Raw genomic sequence first — 18897 nt, forward strand, 5'->3', positions numbered from 1 at the left:
GGCCTCAGATGACAGGGCTCTGGAGGAAGGGACCCTGGCAGACTGGAAGCTAGGGGTAAGAGCCCTGCGGTCCCCTCTCGGCACCCCTCGCTCTGCTTCTCACACGAGCCCGTAGATGTCCCGGTTTCCTCAGAGGCCCGGGATCTTCCCCAGTCCCTCCAGCTGCTTCCCTGTGCGCCCACAGAAAGGAACAGAGAGGCCAGACAGCTGATTGTTAGTTGTTGTTTTTAATTTGTCTCCAGTAAGCAATACCATCTGCCCATCCACACACAGAAGTGGGTCCTGAGTGAAGGTGGCCCAGCACCCATTTTGGGAGTTGGAGGCAAAGAAGCGGAAGGCTCAACACTGCCCCATTGGATGAGTTATGTTTGGAGTCCCCCCCCCCAGGGTCGGTTAGATTTTGTCTACTTGGCCACAGGCCCCTCCAAGCAGTAGTATGGGGGCCCTGGGGCCCTTTCCTGGGACAATTAGAAATCTGGAGGCCCCCTGGGAGCAGTTAGAGATTAGGGAAGGTCTTCCTCACCCCTGGGGGTGGTGAGAGGCCCCGGGCTGTTAAGACAGGGCCTCGGCCCCCAGGAGATGTTAGAGATTTGCCAGGGTCAGGGGGCCTGGGACCCCAGTTTTGGGACTGAGTAGTTATGAGACTGAGGGAATGCTCTGAGCTCCCCAGACAAGAGCTACAAGTTAGGGAGGGCCAGGGCTGGTTGGGGCTCAGCTGTCCCAAAGGAGCTAGGTGTCCTGCCTGGGAGACAGAGCTGTTACTGGGGTTTCTCCCGCTCCATGGTCCTGGCCTCCTCCTTGGTAGGAAGTGGGGACTTCCTGGGGGAAGCTGAAGTGGTGGGGTTGGGGGTTCCAGACTCTGACTGAGCATCTATGCTGGCATGCTCCTTCCGAACAAGGTCCTCCAGCTCCTTCTGCAGGGGACAATGTTTCCAGTGGTTAGAGGTCACCCTGCCTCATGGAGACAGAGAACCCATGGGGCAAGGGTTCAGGGACTGGGCTTGGGGTGTGCTGGGGTGGCCTGGGTTCCTCACCTTCCATCCAAGGAGGTCAGCAAGAGCCAGGCAGCCCTGGTCGCAGTCACCCAGCCAGGCCACGTCCCTGAAGGTTAGTGAGAGTCAGATCTTCCAGGCTTGTCCTGGGACCCTGCCAGCTCTTCCCTGTCCCTGGACTTCACGCCCACCCCACCCTCCACCTTGTCCCTTGCTGGCCCCACCCCTCACAGCAGACCCAGGCCTCACCTGTAGGCCTTCTTGGAGTCGAAGTCCATGCCTCCTCCGAGGCCCATCATCATTCCCAGGAAGGGGTCAGTCTGCACGGAAGATGGGTGTGGAGGGAGCTAAGAGCACAGACCTTTGAGCCAGGTGGCCTGGGTTTGTATCCCAGCTCTGTGACTTTTCTCAAGTGACCTGGCCTCTCTGAATCCCAGTTTCCTTATCTGTAGAGTGGGGATGATCATCGAACCCACCCCTAGGGTTGCACTATCAGTAAGTTAATGTAGGGAAAATGCTTATAACAGCGTCTAGCATGTGTTATGTTTTTGCCTGTTGGGCTTGGCTCTCACTCACCCTGGCTCTTCAGTCCCAGGAAGTGCAACATCCCTGTTTGGGCTTCAGTCACTTTGAGTTGGGGTTATGTCACTTGCTCAAAAGGGTCCTGAATGATCCAGAGAACTATGGACTTTTAGAGTCAGCAGCCCAGAACTCGATCCCTCCAGATTCTGGAATCCCTGGTCCTGAGCTGAGGGGTCCGAACTATGTATGGGTTCCCTACTGACCCATGCCAATGCAGGAAGGGAAGAATGGGGGAGTGGTGCAGGAATAAAAGCTGACTCACCTGGCCAGTTTTTTCCTTGTTGATGAGCAGGCGCGGGGTAGAGAGGGGTGCCCTGGGGGGATGGCGAACTGAGTGGTGAGAACCTGTCCTGGTTCCCCCAGCCCTCAGCATCCCCCCAGCCCTGACCCCCAACCTACTTGCCAATGAGGGATGCAAAGGGCTGCACCTGCAGGGAGGTGCCCATGATGATGAGCAGGTCCACCTTCAGGAAGTCCTGTGAAGGGGAAGTTCCATAAGGATGCCGGGACTGGGTGGCCGTCCCCATCCGCACCTCACCGCAAGCTCACATACAGCTAGTTGGGGAAGTGACTCTCCCCAGGCTGTCCTCACATGGGCTGAGCACAGGGTGGTGGCAGAGATACTTACTGACTGAATGCAGGAGAAGAAACGTGCTGGGAGGTTCTCACCGAAGAACACGATGTCTGAGGTGGAGACAGATGGACAGACAAACAACACGGGATGGAAAGAGACAGTGAATGGGGGAGGCAGAGACGGATGGAGAAGAGAACAGGCAGGAGCAGAAGGCAGACCTTAGAGCTGTGTGGGCGTGCGACGCAGAAGGGACAGGCCAGGGTACAGAGGCCTCTTCCTGGATTGAGGGTGACCAGAGGTGGGGAGAATGGCAAATATGGCCTTCTTGGGACGAGTTAGTGGGCAGAGGTGGGGGTTCCCAGTACAAATCTCCCTTGGTTGGTCCCAGGCCCCAAGGCTCACCAGGCTTCACCACGCTCTGACACTTCTCACACTTGGGAGTCATTTCGGAGAAGATCTTCTCTGGGTGTGGAGAAGGGGAAGGGGAGAAGGAAATGAGAGGCTCTGGATGGGGGGCTGCAGCCTGCCCTGCCACTTCCCCTTGCCCCTTCCTCCACTCTCCACACAAACACACCTTAGTCCCTGGGGAATCTCCTAGGGACAGTTAGAAATCTGGAGGCCTCCCTGGGAGCAGTATCTGCTCTGCCCAGAAAGGACCCCCTTCTCAGAAAACTGCCCCTACCCTCGCCCATGCTCCAGGAGTCCATGGGTGGCCCCCAGCATCAGGTTTAGCTACTGAATGGAAGAATAAACAAATGAGCAGATACTTGTTCCTGACAGGGGCCACTGGACTCTCCAACCCCCCTCCTGGGGAATCAGGAGGATTGAAGCTCTGCCTGTGGGTCTCTGAGGGCAGCCTATTTTCTCCTCGGTCAGAAAGGCCTGGTGGTCCCAGGTCTGATGGCAGAACAGAGGGAAGAGTAAGTACGCAGATGGTCCTGGGGCAGGGAGAAGTCTTTAGGAGCAGCTGCTTCCCACCCTTGGCTTCTGTGACTGACCGCCCCCTTGACCCCAACACACACACCATCATTGTGACAATCATGCTCCTTATTATTTATTGATTAAAGAAATTGGAAAAGTATTCTGTCACTTGCAACCCACAGAATCCTAGTTCGCTCGTTCAACTATTCATTTCTTCAACAAATATTTAGAGCACTGTTTTAATGTCTGTCATTTACTTTAAAGACATTTCTGCATCAACATTATGCTATTTTGTGGGTGCTGCACGTGATATTGCTGTGAGTGAACATAATGGGGTAATGTTAATTGTATATTACTCCCAGCTGTGAGAGGCCAGGCTATTCAGGCCTCCTCACCCCCGGGGGCGGTCAGCTGGTGTTCTGTCAAAAAGGCTACACTCTAGAGGCCCTACTATAAGGGCTGTCCTTATCGCTCACGGACACCAGAGGCTTTGTGAAGTCAGCATAAAGAATGTCAGAAATGGGTTTCCAGGGTGAAATAAGTGCCTTCGTAACCAGCACAATGGATGTCAGAAATGGTGTCTAGCTGGCATTCAAGAAATGTGGATTGGCTGTCCCCCCCACCTTTTTTTTGACACTCTGTCCTTACATGAACAGGGACTATGACTGTAGCAGGCCCTGAAGTCTGCACCCTTAGGGGCAGCCCCAGCCTTCAGCCCTCACCAGCCCAGTGTCTGGCTTCACACCCCTTCAATTATGCTCGCCCAACCCTCATGGGCTAACGGAGTCCTGCGCTTCTCGTGCAAGTGCTGTCCGACACGGTCGTCACAGTAGATACGGTTTTTACACTGAAGTTAATAAAATCTAAAATCCAGTTCCTCGGTCCCACTAGCCATGTTTCAAGTGCTCAGCAGTCACAAGGAGCAAGGAGCTGCCGTATTGGATAGCGCAGGTATGGAAGGTTTCCCTCATCTCAGAAAGTTCTGTTGGACAGTTCTGTTCGTCTTAGAACTTAGTTCCATTTGCCTTGATGAGTACCTCATGTATGATAGGGTTGCAGCCTCTCAAAGGACAGATAGCGGGGGTTTCAGACCTCAAAAAACAGGCTGTGTGTCGATCTGGAACCCTCTCTGCTAACTCATGTCTCTGTGTGTGGCTGAATTGGGTCTGGAGCTTGTATCCATTATATCCAGGCTGTGAGGCAGTGTCGAAAGCAATGAATCTCACTGTGACCTCAAATCTTTGGAGGTTGCCATTATCTACAAAAAAGGGCCACAGAGCTGTGCAGGACAGTACAAGTGCTCACTGGATGGAGGCCCCATCCCTGGTGCTGAGACGTGGACAGTGGGTCGGGGGGGTCTGCCCTCGTGGACAACCTCCAGCCCCTCACCTTTCATCCAGCTGAGCGTGTACTCCTGCCGGCAGAGTGGGCTGACGCAGTGCGACGTGTGGAAGGTGCCGTGGGCCTCCACTAGGTCCTCGGGCTCCAGGCCTGCCACGCGCTCCAGGGTGTCTATGTTCTGGAAGGAGAGATGGAGGGAAGAAGGTCAGGAATGAATCACCCTCCTCAGGGGCAGAAGGCAGAGCAGGGAGTTGTAACCAAGAGAAGAGAGAGAGAGAGAGGGAGAGATAAGGCAGGAAAAAGCAAGGGGTAGAGTGTATCTGAAAACTTCTGGTTATTCTGATAGTGCCACTAAAAGGGTAAAAGTCAAGGATGCTTCCAGGTAGGGGCCCAAACTCAAATGTGTATGGGCTCAGGCTCATGGCCACCACCCAGCCCATGTGGTGTTTTTCTGCAAATTCAGGCCACTTTGCTTCTATTTTTCAGATTTCCTAGTGCCACCTACCAGGAATCTGTTCAAGTAATGTACAAATGTACAATGTTTCCACTGTAACTGGAGTCCCCCACATGTGGCGTCCTGGGGCAGTACCCAAGCTGCACAGCTGAATGTGGCAGTCCTGGTCAAGCATTAACAGAAATAAAATACTCAAGAGGGACTATTTGAGTTTAATCACACTGTTTTCCTATTTAGCAGTCAGGTTTCTGACTATGGTCTGTTACATAGATGATATCTTAATTTTTATTCCTTCAAGACAAGAATATCCTCTTCCACATAGACATTTGTACTCTCGTTTTTCTCTAAACACACAGACCGTCTGGAGCAGCTTTTGTTTGCACACGAGGCAGGTGCGGACAGAGGACACTGGCAGACGTTACAGAGACTGCTGGCCATGTGCGGCCCATAGCTGAACTGACAAGGTTCCCTGGAGGCCCCAGGAACTGAAAGGTTCCCTTTCACAGGCAGATGGCCCCAACTGCCCTCTCTGCTCCCTTCTAGCAATCAGCTTACCCCAAAAACATGCAGTCAGGAGTTACTGTTCCCAGACTCTCTGCAGCTTTCCCCTTACCTCTCTCTACAAGAAATCCTAGTTTTGCCTTTGTTACTGGATTCAGCCTCCTACTGGCTCCCTTGCATAAGCAGTGTGTGTGCAAATAACTCAAGAGCATGAAGAACTGCCTAAGTGACCTTCTGTTATTCTTTGATGCCATGTGTAATCAAGAAACCACAAACAAAAACAAAGAATGAGGGCAGCTGGTATGTACTGATATGAAATGATCTCACCAAGATGTTAAAAGCACAAAAGCACTGTGTATACAATATGAAAAAAATTTTTTGAATTTGTGTATCTGCTTTCCTAAGTATACAGTATCTTCAGAGGAGACACAGGAAGGAGTCAGCAGCAGTGGTCGGCAGGGAGGGAAGCTGGGAGCTGGGCAGTCCAGCTCAGGCAAGTTCAGTACTGAAGGACAATCGCTGAACCTGAGATGATATACAGCAACTGCCCCGTGGCCCTGGAGCTTGGCAGGAAACAGGCTGCAGAGAGGAGGTGGGCCCTGAGCAAGGGTGGGCGATCCCTAAAGTGGGCAATGGCCACTCCACTCCAGCCAACCGTTCTTCCAGGGAAGGCTACCCAGGGTGCAGGTCTTCCTGATTTTCAGGAGGAGACTGAAGTCTGGATTTTCACCTGAAATCTCCTGATTTTTAAACCTTGGTTCCCTTTTTGTTTCAAAACACAGTGTCCCTCGTTGGCACATCACCAACGGAAGCTTTTAAAAGCATGAATGATGGATGTTTCTCGTTCATATCAATGTTTCTCTCCCTCTTTCTCCCCCTTCTCCTCTCTCTAAAATTAAATAAAATCTTAAAAAACAAAACAAAAACAAACAAACCCTGACAGGTGTGGCTCAGTTGGTTAGGTGCCAGCCCACAAAGCAAAAGGTCAATGGTTTGATTCCTGTTTAGGGCACATGCCTGGGTTGTGGGTTCGGTCCCCAGTTGGGCTGCATGTGGGAGGCAATTGATTGATGTTTCTCTCTTATGTCAATGTTTCTCTCCCTCTCTTTCTTCCCTCCCTTCCTCTCTAAAATTAAATAAATAAAAACTTAAAAAAATTTTAAAACGCATGAAGCTGCTAGGTGAGTGTGAGTATGAAAGAGTCTTCCAGACAAGGGGTCAGGTGAAGAAAAGCCAAGCCCAGAGAGTATCTGAGATCATGGTCCTCAGCACATGGCATCAGTTTGGCTCAAATAAACACTTATAATGATTTCTTTTTTTTTTTTTAAGTGTGGCTGTTGCCCTGGCTGGTGCGGCTCAGTGGATGGAGTGCCAGCCTGTAAACCAAAGGGTTGCTGGTTCGATTCCCAGTCAGGACACATGCCTGGGTTGCAGGCCAGGTCCCCAGTTGGGGGCATGCGAGAGGCAGACACACACTGATGTTTCTCTTGCTCTCTTTCTCCCTCCCTTCCCCTCTCTCTAAAAGTAAATAAATAAAATCTTTTTTTTTTTAAGTGCAAATGCCATATATATTTAAAAGGACGTTTTGCTGTGGCAATCAGTGACCTAAATGAACAGGACAACTGTTCTCATGTTTGAGTGGATACATGTGCCTTGAGATAAAAATAGCATGACGCATGCTTCAGAACTGCCCTGTCATCACAATTCAGAAAGAAGTGAAGACAACGTGTTCCAAAAAACTGGGTCAGTGACTCAAATAGTGGCTGAGATCAAAGAAGAGGGTGTCAAGTTTGAAAAAAATGCTTTCATGAAATGTGAGAGTGGAAAGATTTTTTCGACCTTTATCTATTTTAGGTAGTATGTCATTTTGAGTATTATGTGTAGTTAAATTTCATGCATTAAATATTCAACTGAAGGGGTAAAGGCCTGCAGAGTACACTTTGACCCCAGATTGTATTCGTGTTGACTCTCATGTAAAAACAGCAGCCAGTTGGTATGCTTTTATGGTCAAGGCAAGAGTCTTAGCCCAGGCAGAGCTGGGGAGTGAGCTCTCTGAGCAGCCCTGATGGGCTGTTTCGTCCTGGGCCTGAGCTGGAACCCTGGGGTCTCATCCTGCCTGGAAGTCTAGACTCCCGTGTCCAACCATCTCCACCGGGGCATCTGAACTTCCAAAGGCCTCAAAGCAAACTCCTCCTCTGCCCCCAACCCCCAACTTCCCATCATCTCAGTAAAAAGCAGCAGGTGCTCAGGCTAGGAGCTGTCCAGTTGTCCTGACTCCTCTCTTTCATGAACCATTTCCCATCCAGTCCATCAGCAAGTCGTGTTGGTTCCCTCTTCAAAACAGAGTCATAACCCACCCCCTCTCCCTCAGCAGTCCTCACCCCCGCTCAGCACTCATCATCTCCTGCTTGGACCACTACAGCAGCCCCTCCCTGGTCTCTGTAATCCCTCCCCACGGTGCCCACGGTCTAGCCTCTACAAGCAGCCAGAGGGGCTCCTCTGCTTGTCCCTGCCCTGCTCAGAGCCCTCCTGTGGCACCATCTCACTCATGGTAAAGCCCTTTACCTTCCCGTGAAACTTCCCATGGCCCCTGAGGCCCTACGTGGTCTGCCCCTGCCACCTCCCTGACCTTGTCTTCTCCATTTTCTCCTATTACTGTCCTCTCACTTATTCAGATCCAGCTTCTTCAACATGTCAAATCCAGTCTCCTTCAGGACCTTTGCACTGGCTGTTCCCTGTGCTTGGAACGCACTCCCCCAAGGTAATCCACTGGTTCCCTCCCCCCCCTCCTTCAGGTCTTTGTCGAAACATCCCCATCTCAGTGAGGCCTTCCTGATACCTGGTTTACAGCAACACTCCACCCCCCGACCCCATCCCCACACACAGAGGTTTGGATTCCCCTTTCCAGCTTAATCCTACTCCACAGAACTCTCGCCATCTGCCTCACTAGATAAGCTATTTATCAATCTTGTCCACTGTCTCTCCTCACACTAGAGTGTCTTCCTCAGGAGGGCAGGGATGTTTGCTCTGTTTGCTGCCAGCAGAGCCTGGCACTGGGTTGACACTCAGTAAACATTTGTGACAGAAATTGACAAACGGATGCCAATAGGGCCAAGGTGAGGAGTCCATGAAATCTCGAACGGTGGGCACTTGGCTTCAGGTGAGCTGTTTGTATCATGTCTGAGCCACCTCCCGTGGATAAAGCTGACCCTCTGGGAAAAAGGTCAGGTTAATCCTGAGCCTGGGCTCCTCCTAGGTGACAACTGTCCCTTTCCCCTCACACCTGTCCCCATTTGCAAAACCTGGATCTACAAAGAATGCACCCTCCTCCTGGTGGCAGCTCCCGAGGCTGCAGGCTCCAAATTGCCAGGTGCAGGAAGGAAATATGAGAATACAGTAGTCCCTCTCTATATCGTGGCCTCACTGTGTCGCGGGATTTTTAAAAAATATTATATTTAATTATTTACCGCAGATTTTTCACTATATCGCGGGATTTTGCGGTACTGTATACGTATGTTGTTAAAGTTACGTAGATTTATGAGTATAGAATATGTTTATAAACAATAAGTGGTGTGGAAAAGGTTAATAAGGGAGTGGGAAAGGTTAATAAGGGACTAGAAACGGTTTATAAGTGTGTGGGAAGGGTTTATAAAGCCTTAAAATATATATAAATACTAAAATAAATGTAAGGTTCCTACTGTGTGGATTTTCACCTATGGGGGGGGCAGTGTCTAGAAGTCATACCTGAAATAAGCGAGGGAATACTGTACCTCCCTGCCCCCTGCTGGTGTGGCTCACCAGTGCTAGCCTGGGAATTGAAAGCTCACCAGTTTGATTCCTGGTCAGGGCAACCAACTGATGTTTCTCTCCCTCTCTTTCTCCCTCCCTTCCTCTCTCCCTCAGAATAAATAAAAATAAAATCTTCAAAAAAATAGAGTACCTCTTTATGTTCATGTGTTCTCTATTTGATAATTTTGGGTTCTGAGGTATAATTTACAGCATGCATGGTATCATGTAATTTCAATACCTAATCATAAAAACAAAGGTAGAGGCACAAACATTTTTTACTGTGAGGGGCGTGAGATCCCAGAAGTCCGGCTGACTAGTCCAGAAGCCAACAAGGTGGACTGAGCACCAGCCTGAGTACCTCAGGGTGAGTGAGGCCTTTGGCTCAGCACCTGACACGGCACATATGAGGCATTTGTGGAAATTCTATAAAAAGATACCACTTTCTTAAGATCCTACATCCACCAGTTAGGACGCTGTCACAGTGTATGGATTTCGTTAGATCGAGCCACTCTGGCGTGATCTGCTGGAAAACCCTAACACATATGAAATCTATGATGTACACGGTGCCCACCCCCTCAGATCTGAGGTCCTTGCTCAGTACACATGGGGTGGCCCTGAGAGGACTTCCCTGTCATGTCACCACAGCCCTGAAAGCAGCCCCTGCTTTACAGAAGGGCAAACTGAGGTGAGCGAGGGGAAAGGACTCACTGTAGGTCACATGACAAAGCAAGCAGCCTGAGCTCTTGGCACTGAGGCGCCAGGTCTCACGTGGCCCTCAGTCGCGCCTACCTGAGTGTAGCAGCGCAGGAGCAGCCCTTTCTCCTTCAGCAGGCGGATGAAGTAGTGACACACGGTTGGCTGCAGGGGAGCAATCAGAACAACGCTGACGACAACACAGATGGTCCTGTTTGACCTCATGGAATCACCACACCCACCTTGGGAGGCAGAGACCATCATTGTCCCCATCGCGCGGACGAGGGAACTGAAGCCCAGGGAGGCTGACGGTCTTGCCAAAGTCACAGAGCTGCCAAGTTGTAGAGCTGGGATTTCTACAAAAGCAGCCTGGCTCCAGAGTCCGGGCTTTCACACTTATTGTTAACTCGTGTAAACCTCACAACAACCATTTTCATATAATATCATCAGCTTCATTTAATAGATGGGAAAACTGGAGCTCAAGATCAAAAGAGCAGAAAATCAGGAATTAGGTATTGGACCCGGGCAGTCTGGGTCCAGAGCCCATGCACTTCTTGACCACATGATATCTGCCAGAGCAGTCTTTCCCATGCCTGGTGTCTACCAACCTTTTCTGCCCCCAACAGCAAAAAAAAAAAAAGAAGAAGAAAAAGAAAAGAAAACAAAAAAGAAAGAAAGAAAAGAAAAGAAAAGAAAAAGAGCTCACCTTGAATTGCCCAGGATATAGTTCCTTGGCAAGGGCAAAGAAGGGTTCTGGATGTTTCTGTGGGAGAGAGCAAAGGGCATGTGGGCACCCAGATGCCCTGGTGAGTTGAGAGCAGATGACCCCATTCCCCCCACCCCACCATTGTAGACACTCCTCCCTGCATGTACCTTGAAGTAGCCAATCTCAAAGATGGCCTCCGGATAGGGAAGGTGGTACTTCTGCAGGTTGGCATAGAGGCCAGTGGATGGGGAGCGGAAGTCAGGGATGCCCGCGGCTAGGGGAGGAGGGGCACAGAGCAATCCATCAGGGACTTGGGCCCCATCTATACCACAGTGACCCTCCCAAGTGAGGGACCAGACATGGCTCCCTCAGCTCCTGGAAGGGGCTCCCCCAAACCAAGGGGTGGCTATTGGGGGAGGGGCACTTACATGTGGAGATTCCAGCTCCCACTAAACAGATGACCCTGTGGCCTGAAAGAGAAGAGTTTATGCATCATGCGACATGGTTTGCTCAGCCCCAAAACAACACTACCCATCACAGCCCCTGACATTGTTCACTCGGTGCCAGGCCCTGGGGAACACATTTCTGATGCATGAATGGTCCTCTCAACCATTTTGAGGCAGGTGATGTTAACATCCCATTTTACAGATGAGGAAACCAAGGCTCAGAGAGGGGAAGCAGTCACACGGTTGAAAGAGCCAGGATGAGGACAAAGAATCTACTGTTTGAAATTATATGAACTTAGTCAACAAAAGGCCACTTGGAGAGAAGTTTCTGCCCCTGACTAGACCTAGACAAAAACACAAGATCTTAATGAGGAGGCTGTGGTTTGGGGTACCCCCAGAAGAGCTACAGGTCATTGTAAAAATCTCTGGCAGCACCTCACCTTTTGGACACTGTCCTGAATGCCCATCTATTTTTTAAAAAAGATTTTATTTATTTATTTTTAGAGAGATGGGGAGGGAGGGAGAAAGAGAGGGAGAGAAACATCAGCATGTGGTTGCCTCTTGTGCACCCCCAACTGCGGACCTGGCCCGCAACCCAGGCATGTTCCCTGATTGGAAATTGAACCGCAACCCTTCGGTTTGCAGGCTGGTGCTCAATCCACTGAGCCACACCAGCCAGGGCTGCTGACCATCTACTTCTAACATATTATACACATTCCTTTCCTCTGTAATCAAATACACATCAGCCACCTGAAGTCTGGCAATTTTCAGGTGAAGATCAAAGATTTGCTACCCCCAGCCCAGATCTAATGAACAGGACAGTGGGTGAGGGCTTCAAATTCTGGCTCTTCTGCTCACTAGCAGTGGGTCTCAGTTCAGATCACCATTCTGACTTTAGCCTCCTGCTCTGTTAAATGGGCATAATTACAGTACTGACCTAGCAGAGCTGTTGAGAGAATGAATTTATTCATGTAAAACTTTGATCTGTACCCAGCACTGAGCAAACACTATAGTTGACCCTTGAACAATATGTGGGTTTCCTAGAGATGACACCACCCCAACCCTGGCAGTTGAAAAGCCGTGTATAACTTTCAAGTGCTCCAAAACTTAACTGCTAATACCTTACTGCTGACTGAATCCTTACCTATAACATAAAGGGTCAATTAATACATATTTGTATGCTATATGTATTATAGACTGTATTCTTACAATAAAGTAAGCTAGAGGAAATAAAATTATTAAGAAAATCATTAGGAAGAGGAAATATATTTACAGTATTTATTTTTTTAAAAAATATTTATTTATTTTCAGAGAGAGGGGAAGGGAGGCAGAAAGAGAGGGAGAGAAACATCAATGTGCAAGACATACTGTACATCGACCAGCCCTGGCTGGTGTGGCTCAGTGGAATGAGTGCTGGAGCGCCAGCCTGCAAATCAAAAGATCTCTAGTTTGATTCCCAGTCAGGGCATATACCTGGGTTGTAGGCCGTGTCCCTGGTTGGGGGCACATGAGGGGCAACCACACATTGATGTTTCTCTCCCTCTTTTTCTCCCTCCCTTCCCCTCTCTCTAAAAATAAAATTTTAAAAAGAGAGAGAGAGAGATACATCATTCAGTTGCCTCTTGCATGCCCCCAGTTGGGGACCTGGCCACAACCCAGGCGTGTGTTCTGACTGGGAATCAAACCAGCAACTTTCCTGTTTTCGGGCTGGCACTGAGCCCACTGAGTCACACCAGCGAAGGCACATTTACGGTACTGATTGAAAAAAAATCTGCATATAAGCGGACCCACGAAGTTCAAGCCTGTGTCCAAGGGTCTACTGTGTATGTGTTTACTATTATTCTTTGAGTCAATTATACTAAATTTATTGAGACCCATAATTTGTATACCTATAAGCACTTTAATCCATTTTTACCAGCTTTCAGAAAAGAGGATGGGAAGACCTGGCAGGGGCTGAATCATTTCACAATAGCCCAGTTGCCTCTTCAGCCACTGGCTGGCAGACGGCCCTGCCACGCAGTACCCTGGCATCTGCCCGTCAGCTGACGAACAGACACAACTGAAGCCCTGTGAACCAAGCGCCTCTGGGGTGTCCTATCCAAAGGAGGACAGCAGGGGTGACAAAGGCTGAGGCCTGCCACAGCCTCAGCCCTCAGCTTCCCTCTCCGGGATGCCAGCAGACAGGGCCTGGCTGGACCCAGTGGGGCCCACGGGGGACGGAGCCTGTGTCTGGATCCAGGGGACCTGGGGTTGAGTCTTGACTCTGCTTCTAACCAGCTGTGTGACCCTGCATCAAGTCACAGCCTCTCTGTGCCTCAGTTTCCTCCTCTGTCACGATCACTACTGTAATGACCTCACAGATATCAAATGAGAGGAGGCCTGTCAAGTGCTTGGCCCAGTGGCTGACAAATGGTGAGGGCTCAATTAACTGTTATTATTTATTATTATCCCCTCATAGGCCCTCTCATGAGCCAATTATCCTAAAATCCAGGTGCAGGACGGAAGGAACAAAAACTTTATAGCCACTGCCTGCGTCCTCTGGGGCCCATCCAAGCCAGAAGCTGGCTGCAGACGGCTGCCCTGCCTGCCCAGGAGAGGGAGGCTCAGGGGGACCGGCCCGGGAGGGAGCCGGCAGCAGCTGGAGGACAGGGAAACTGAGACGGCGTCCTCAACAAAGGGCTGTTCAGGACCCTCAAAGGGTTGATTGTTGTAGCTGAGGACTGCTGAGGGCTTGGTTTCTCAAACTCTGGTGACCTCAACTTGCAGCAAGAAATATAAACTACATGGTGACCCAGTAAAGAGGCACCTACACACTACGCCTGAAAGAAGCTTCCTGTAATAATTAATAATCACAGGGAACACTTATACAGCTCTTGCTAGGTTCCAGGTCCTGTCCCAGTCATTTACGTATTTATTGTTTTAACCCCTAGCAACTTTATGAGGTAAATGCTATTATTATCATTGTATCAAACAGGCCTGGTAATCAGAGCACAGTCATTAGTTCAGCAATGCAGATGTGACCCAGGTCTGGCCAGAGACAATAGGGATTGGTTTGGGGTAAGAACGTGACCCAACCTGGGGCAACTGAAGTCAATTTTTGCTTTTTTGCTTGAACCACTGGGAGAAAGATGCTCTACTTAGTCACTGACGTGAGGCTGGTGGAACTTGCATTTGGGGTTGCCAGGAGCTACCTTTACCCCACACAAAGGAAAACAGCGTCTGAGATTAAGAGTTTTGACAACATGGAAGCCCCTGGACCCAGGCTTCAAGGTGGATTTTAGTTAAGGGGTCAATAGACTCCTTTTTTGGCATAAACCAGTTTGAATTGGGTGTCTTGTTACTTGCAGACAAAAGGCATGAATGGTTCAAGGGCTGGGGCTAAGAAGTCACTTGGGGCCAGAAGGGAGGAAATGGCCCAGTGCAGGTAGGGGAGGACTTACAGCGCTCACTCAGCATGTAGCGGGCCACCCCTTCCAGGGTTAGGCTGTCCAGCAGACGCTCCCTCTGGGTGCCCAGGCCCAGTGTTTGGGAGAAGAAATTCCGCAAGAAGTCCACTGGTCAAAGAGAGACAGCGGTGGGCATTCAGCCTGGATGCACAGAGACGCAGAACCGCCCTGCCCCAAGCCCAGGGATCTCCTGCCTTCCCACAACTCAAGGTTCCATGCCTCACCCAGCCAGGGGCCTCCAGACATTGCACCCATTATTACTTACATGAATGTCACTCCTGATGCAGGTGAGAGGTATTACCCAGACCCCTACCCTACCCCCCGCCCCACTACCCGCCCGCAGAACCAGGCTCCTAAGGAAGATACTCACTCTCCGCTTCTCCACCAGCTGCTCCTTCCTCAGTGTCTGAATCTGAATCCTGGAAGGGGTGGGGGTGGGGTGGCCACGTGCAAGAAGTGGGGTTAGGGAGTGGGGGGTGGGTGACTCCCAGTTTGGGGAAAAGGCTCTGCCTGGGAGGTAGGCCCAAGGAAGTGAGGGGCAGTGAAAGGACAGCTCTGGAGGCCAGTGTGTGGGCTCTGGGACAGGGTACTGCACTGGGGACCTGGCCTGCCACTCCCAGGGAGAATAATCTCATGTGAGTGACTGATTTTCTGAGTCTCAGAGCTCCTTATCTTCGAGATAGAACTCCAAGGGCACCCCCTAAGGGGACTATTGTGAGACAACATGAGTTAACCTATGTGAGGTGCTCAGAGAGCACCCAGCACCCAGCAGGGTAAGAGCCCAGGAAGCTCTGGCTATCGTATTTCCCATGCCAAGTCCACCTCCTCCCCTTGTGTCCCCTCTTGCCCTGTACCCTGTACCCTCCTCACCAAAGTCACTCCACAATAATGGGCTAATGACAATGAAACCACTTCATTCTTCACCCTGTGGTGGGCAGCCCTCCTGCTGGAGGCCTCAGATGCCACGGTTCCAACCCCTCATCTCCTTTTTCAGCTCCTCCTCTTGGCCAGGCTCCCAACTGCAGGCCTTGGGACTCTGTCCTGGGCCCTTCTTGCTTTCTCTCTCTGCCTTCCCTGGGGTGGCTGCCTCACCCATGCCAATGGCCTCGGCTCAGCCACTGATGATGCCACCTGTCTGATTCAAGGTTCCCATGACTTCCTGGATGCCTCTAAGAGACCCCAAGCCACTCACTCCCACTGTGTCTCAAACTGGCCTCAGCATGTCCCCCAAGCCCACTGCTTCCCTGGACACCATCTCAGTGTGGCCTCCATCTCCCAGTCTGCCAGATGCCTCTAGCCTCCCTCCCCTGCCTCCTGCCATAATGCATTCACTCCTCAGGGTTCCACCTGGTCCAGCCTGTCCTCTCCCCTCGGGGATCCTGTCCCAGCCTCCTCCCTAGGCTCCCAGCCTCAGTCTGCACCTCTGATCTACCCCGCCACCCTCTGTGTGATGGGCTGTCCCCTCCATTTCACAGGCCCTTCTCTGTGGTGTCTCCAGTCTAATCATCTCATCATGAACATCTACAAGGTGCACCATGATGTCAGCTCCACAAGGCAGGGATTTTTTTGTGTTTACCAAGCGATGTCCAACACCAAGAATAGGGTCTGGCACCTGGCAGAGCTCCAGAACTATCCACCCCTGAATGAATGAATACCTACCTGTGTGCTAGACCAGGGCTGGGCCCTGCAACGGCTCTGGTAAAAACAATCCCTACCAACTCACTCTCCTGCTTAAAACCCCTCCAATAATCCCTCTTCCCCACTGCTCACTATCTGGTTCCAAGTCTTTTGGAATGGGAACCTCCCTTCCGAACAAATTTACATTTTATTGTTTTACTTTATACAAGCTGTGCAAAAAGTCTGATCTTTAGACAAGGTATAACTTGGGGCACTCACCCTGTAATTCTATCCCTCCCCCCGAGATAACCACTATTAACAGTACAATGGTAATTTCTCCAGATTTTTTCTCTGAATATAAAGCATTATTTTCCTAGAAAAGGGTTATACCATAATACAATGCTATACCTTGCATCTTCTGCAGAATGAGACGCTATAGACACACCTCATTCTTTTAACCAGCTACATAGTGTTGCATTCATTGTAAGGAGGCCCCATAGTTCATTTAACCCATCTACTGACAGCCACTGGGCTGTTTCGTTTTGCTTCATTATGGGCAATGCTGCAATTTATGTCTTCGAATCTCTCTTTAGGACGGAGAATCCTTTATACCATTAAACCTTTTTCTCTGACAGTGGCCAAGCTTTGGGAGCCAGGCGAGGGAGAAACCCTGGCCTGACAGGAAGCTCTTGTACCCTCTTCTATGCTCTTGGGAGGTGCTTTAATCACAGCTCCTGCATTGCCTATATCTGAACAGTGATTTCACTGATGTAGTGTGTGTGGGGGGGCAGCGGGCTGGCATTCCTTCAGGCTGCAGACAGCAAGGCTCTGTGGAAGGACTCAAGGGCCCTGCTCAGCATGTGGGAGCAACCTGGGCTAAGCAGGAGCTGGAGGTGCTCACAAGGCCTTCAGGCCTCTATAAGGCAGCCTGTCTACCTCTCCCTGAAGCATCTGGATGGCACTGTGCTGTGTGCTGTGGGTTGCAAACCCTTCTCTGCTCTTCTAACTGAGTGATAGAGGACAGGATACTTAACAACTCAGCTTCAAATGCCTTATCCATAAAGTGGCCACAATAGGCCTTGACCCCTACAGGAATGCTGGGAAGATGAAATGAAATGATGCCCATAAAGCGCTAAGCAGAGTACCCAGCTGAAATAAGTACTCAATAAATGCCAGCCAATCATACAATGAGTTGACCACCCCCAGCGACCACCTACTAAACACATCACAATCTTCCATGCTCCCAGGTCTTTGCACTAGCTGTACCCTCTGTGTGAAAGACCAAGTCTCACCTTGCCTAAGAAAATTCTAAGTCACTCTTCACGTACTACAAATGTGTCTACCTCAGCCTGACTCCTAGACCAGTCTGTGGATTCCACCAGGAAAGGGACTGGCTAGAACCTCTGTGATCCCAAAGTTTCCTCCGGGCTCCCACAGTGCCCTGAGCTACTTCCATAAATCACTTTCATATAATGTCGTTTTCTAGTCAATGTCCATGAGATCTGTGAGTTCAGGGACCAAGCTGTATGCCTGTCTCTTCCAGGATCAGCATAAATGAAGTTCAAAAGGGACCAAGGAGGGAGTAGGGCAAAGGAAGAGGGAAGTTCAGGAGGGCAGGCCTCGGCTTGAAGCTGCACACCCTTCTCGGAGAATCCTCAGAATCCACCATTCCCCAGGAGGCTAAATGGGAGGTGGGGGTGAGGGATTGGGGCCGTGAGCTGAGGGCCCTGGGGTAACTCTCCCTTTTGTCACCTCCCCCCAGGGGCGTGGGATGTGGGAACAAGTCCATCTCTCTCCTTCCCTCCACCCTTCCCCCATCTCACCTGAGCCTCCTGCACCTTCCCTGCCTGGGTCTCCAGAGGGTCAGAGGCTGGGAGAGGAGGGGGAGCAGATGTGGTTACAGTGGGGGGAATGGTTAAGAGGTTATCGAGGGGTTCAAAGCAGGGGGATGGAGGCAAGAAGACCTACCAACTTAGTTATACAGGAATACAGGGTGGTGGTAAAAATGGAGGGAGGGAAGGGATGGGGCAAAGCAGAGTGGAGAGTGCTGGGAGGAGAGGTGGTTAGTGAGGGACAAAGGGACCAAAACGAAGGTTTAGGAAAGGGAGGAGAAAGTAAAGGATACAGGGCATGGAGGAAGCCTTAGGAGGAGTTAGGACGACATATAGTGTGTGAATGTGTGCCGGGGGAGGGCTAGATTTACAAGCAGAGGTAAGTTTAGAAAGAAAGAGAGAAGGTAAGATATTCAGACTGGAGGTGGGTGTGGGAGAGGAGGTATGGTAGGGATAGCATGTTTAGGAGAGGCACAAGAACTAGAGGGAAGAGATAGGAAGGGACACCAGGGGTGCCCTAGCATTCTACAGTTCCCCCTAACAACCAGGTACCCTTGGCAACCCGGATCGCGGCAACCTAAGCCAGTAGCAACTGAGGGTCCTTGGCAACCAAGGCGGGAGAAACACGCGATCATTAGTAACTTGGGAGAGATGGCAAACGGACCCTTAAAACCTCGCGACCCAGAAACCCACCAACCTAACAATACGGACCACTTAGCAACCGCCCCCCAAGCCCCACTCCTCCTACATGCAGCCCCAATCTTCTGCCACACCACGCCCGCCCTTCGGCCCCGGGGCCTGCAGCCCTCAGATAGGCCCGGGTGCGGCCCGGCCCGACTTTCCCACCGAGGACCCCGACTCACCGTTCGGCTCGGCCATTGGGCGCGGGGCGGGAACCCTCGGGGCTGTCACCGACTGCTCTGTCCCGTGACAGCACCGGAAACAGTAGGGACAGAGATGGGAACAGAGATAGGGAAGAGAACTACAACTCCCAGCAGCCAGC

The 18897-nt window shown here is 50.8% G+C and overlaps 1 protein-coding gene across 2 annotated transcripts; it reads right to left on the reverse strand.

The window, feature by feature from the left end:
* Window positions 1–208: 208 nt before the first annotated feature.
* On the reverse strand, window positions 209–18847 carry SIRT2 (sirtuin 2). 2 transcript variants are annotated; one of them, XM_090261323.1, is made up of 16 exons: window positions 18758–18847; window positions 17886–17932; window positions 14816–14864; window positions 14440–14553; window positions 10982–11023; window positions 10721–10827; window positions 10554–10610; window positions 9944–10012; window positions 4459–4588; window positions 2551–2610; window positions 2203–2258; window positions 1974–2050; window positions 1837–1888; window positions 1242–1312; window positions 1035–1101; window positions 209–914 (listed from the first exon to the last, which is right to left on the reverse strand). In XM_090261323.1, the coding sequence occupies exons 1-16, from the start codon at window positions 18771–18773 to the stop codon at window positions 759–761; spliced, it is 1170 nt and encodes a 389-aa protein (XP_090117449.1). In that variant the 5' UTR covers window positions 18774–18847; the 3' UTR covers window positions 209–758. The 2 variants fall into 2 exon arrangements, with proteins under 2 accessions (XP_090117449.1, XP_090117450.1); XM_090261324.1 differs by lacking the exons at window positions 14440–14553; window positions 14816–14864; window positions 17886–17932.
* Window positions 18848–18897: the final 50 nt, after the last annotated feature.

Source organism: Furipterus horrens, unplaced genomic scaffold (assembly GCF_987537825.1).
Source record: "Furipterus horrens unplaced genomic scaffold, mFurHor1.1.pri manual_scaffold_13, whole genome shotgun sequence".
Lineage (NCBI taxonomy): Eukaryota > Metazoa > Chordata > Mammalia > Chiroptera > Furipteridae > Furipterus > Furipterus horrens.

Excerpts from the sequence above, each read along its gene's own strand:
- SIRT2 (XM_090261323.1), bottom strand. Across the intron at positions 10,828-10,981 it reads GGGAGCTGGAATCTCCACAT|CCGCGGGCATCCCTGACTTC; the intron begins GTAAGTGCCCCT and ends CTCCTCCCCTAG. Across the intron at positions 2,611-4,458 it reads CACGCTCAGCTGGATGAAAG|AGAAGATCTTCTCCGAAATG; the intron begins GTGAGGGGCTGG and ends CTCCACACCCAG.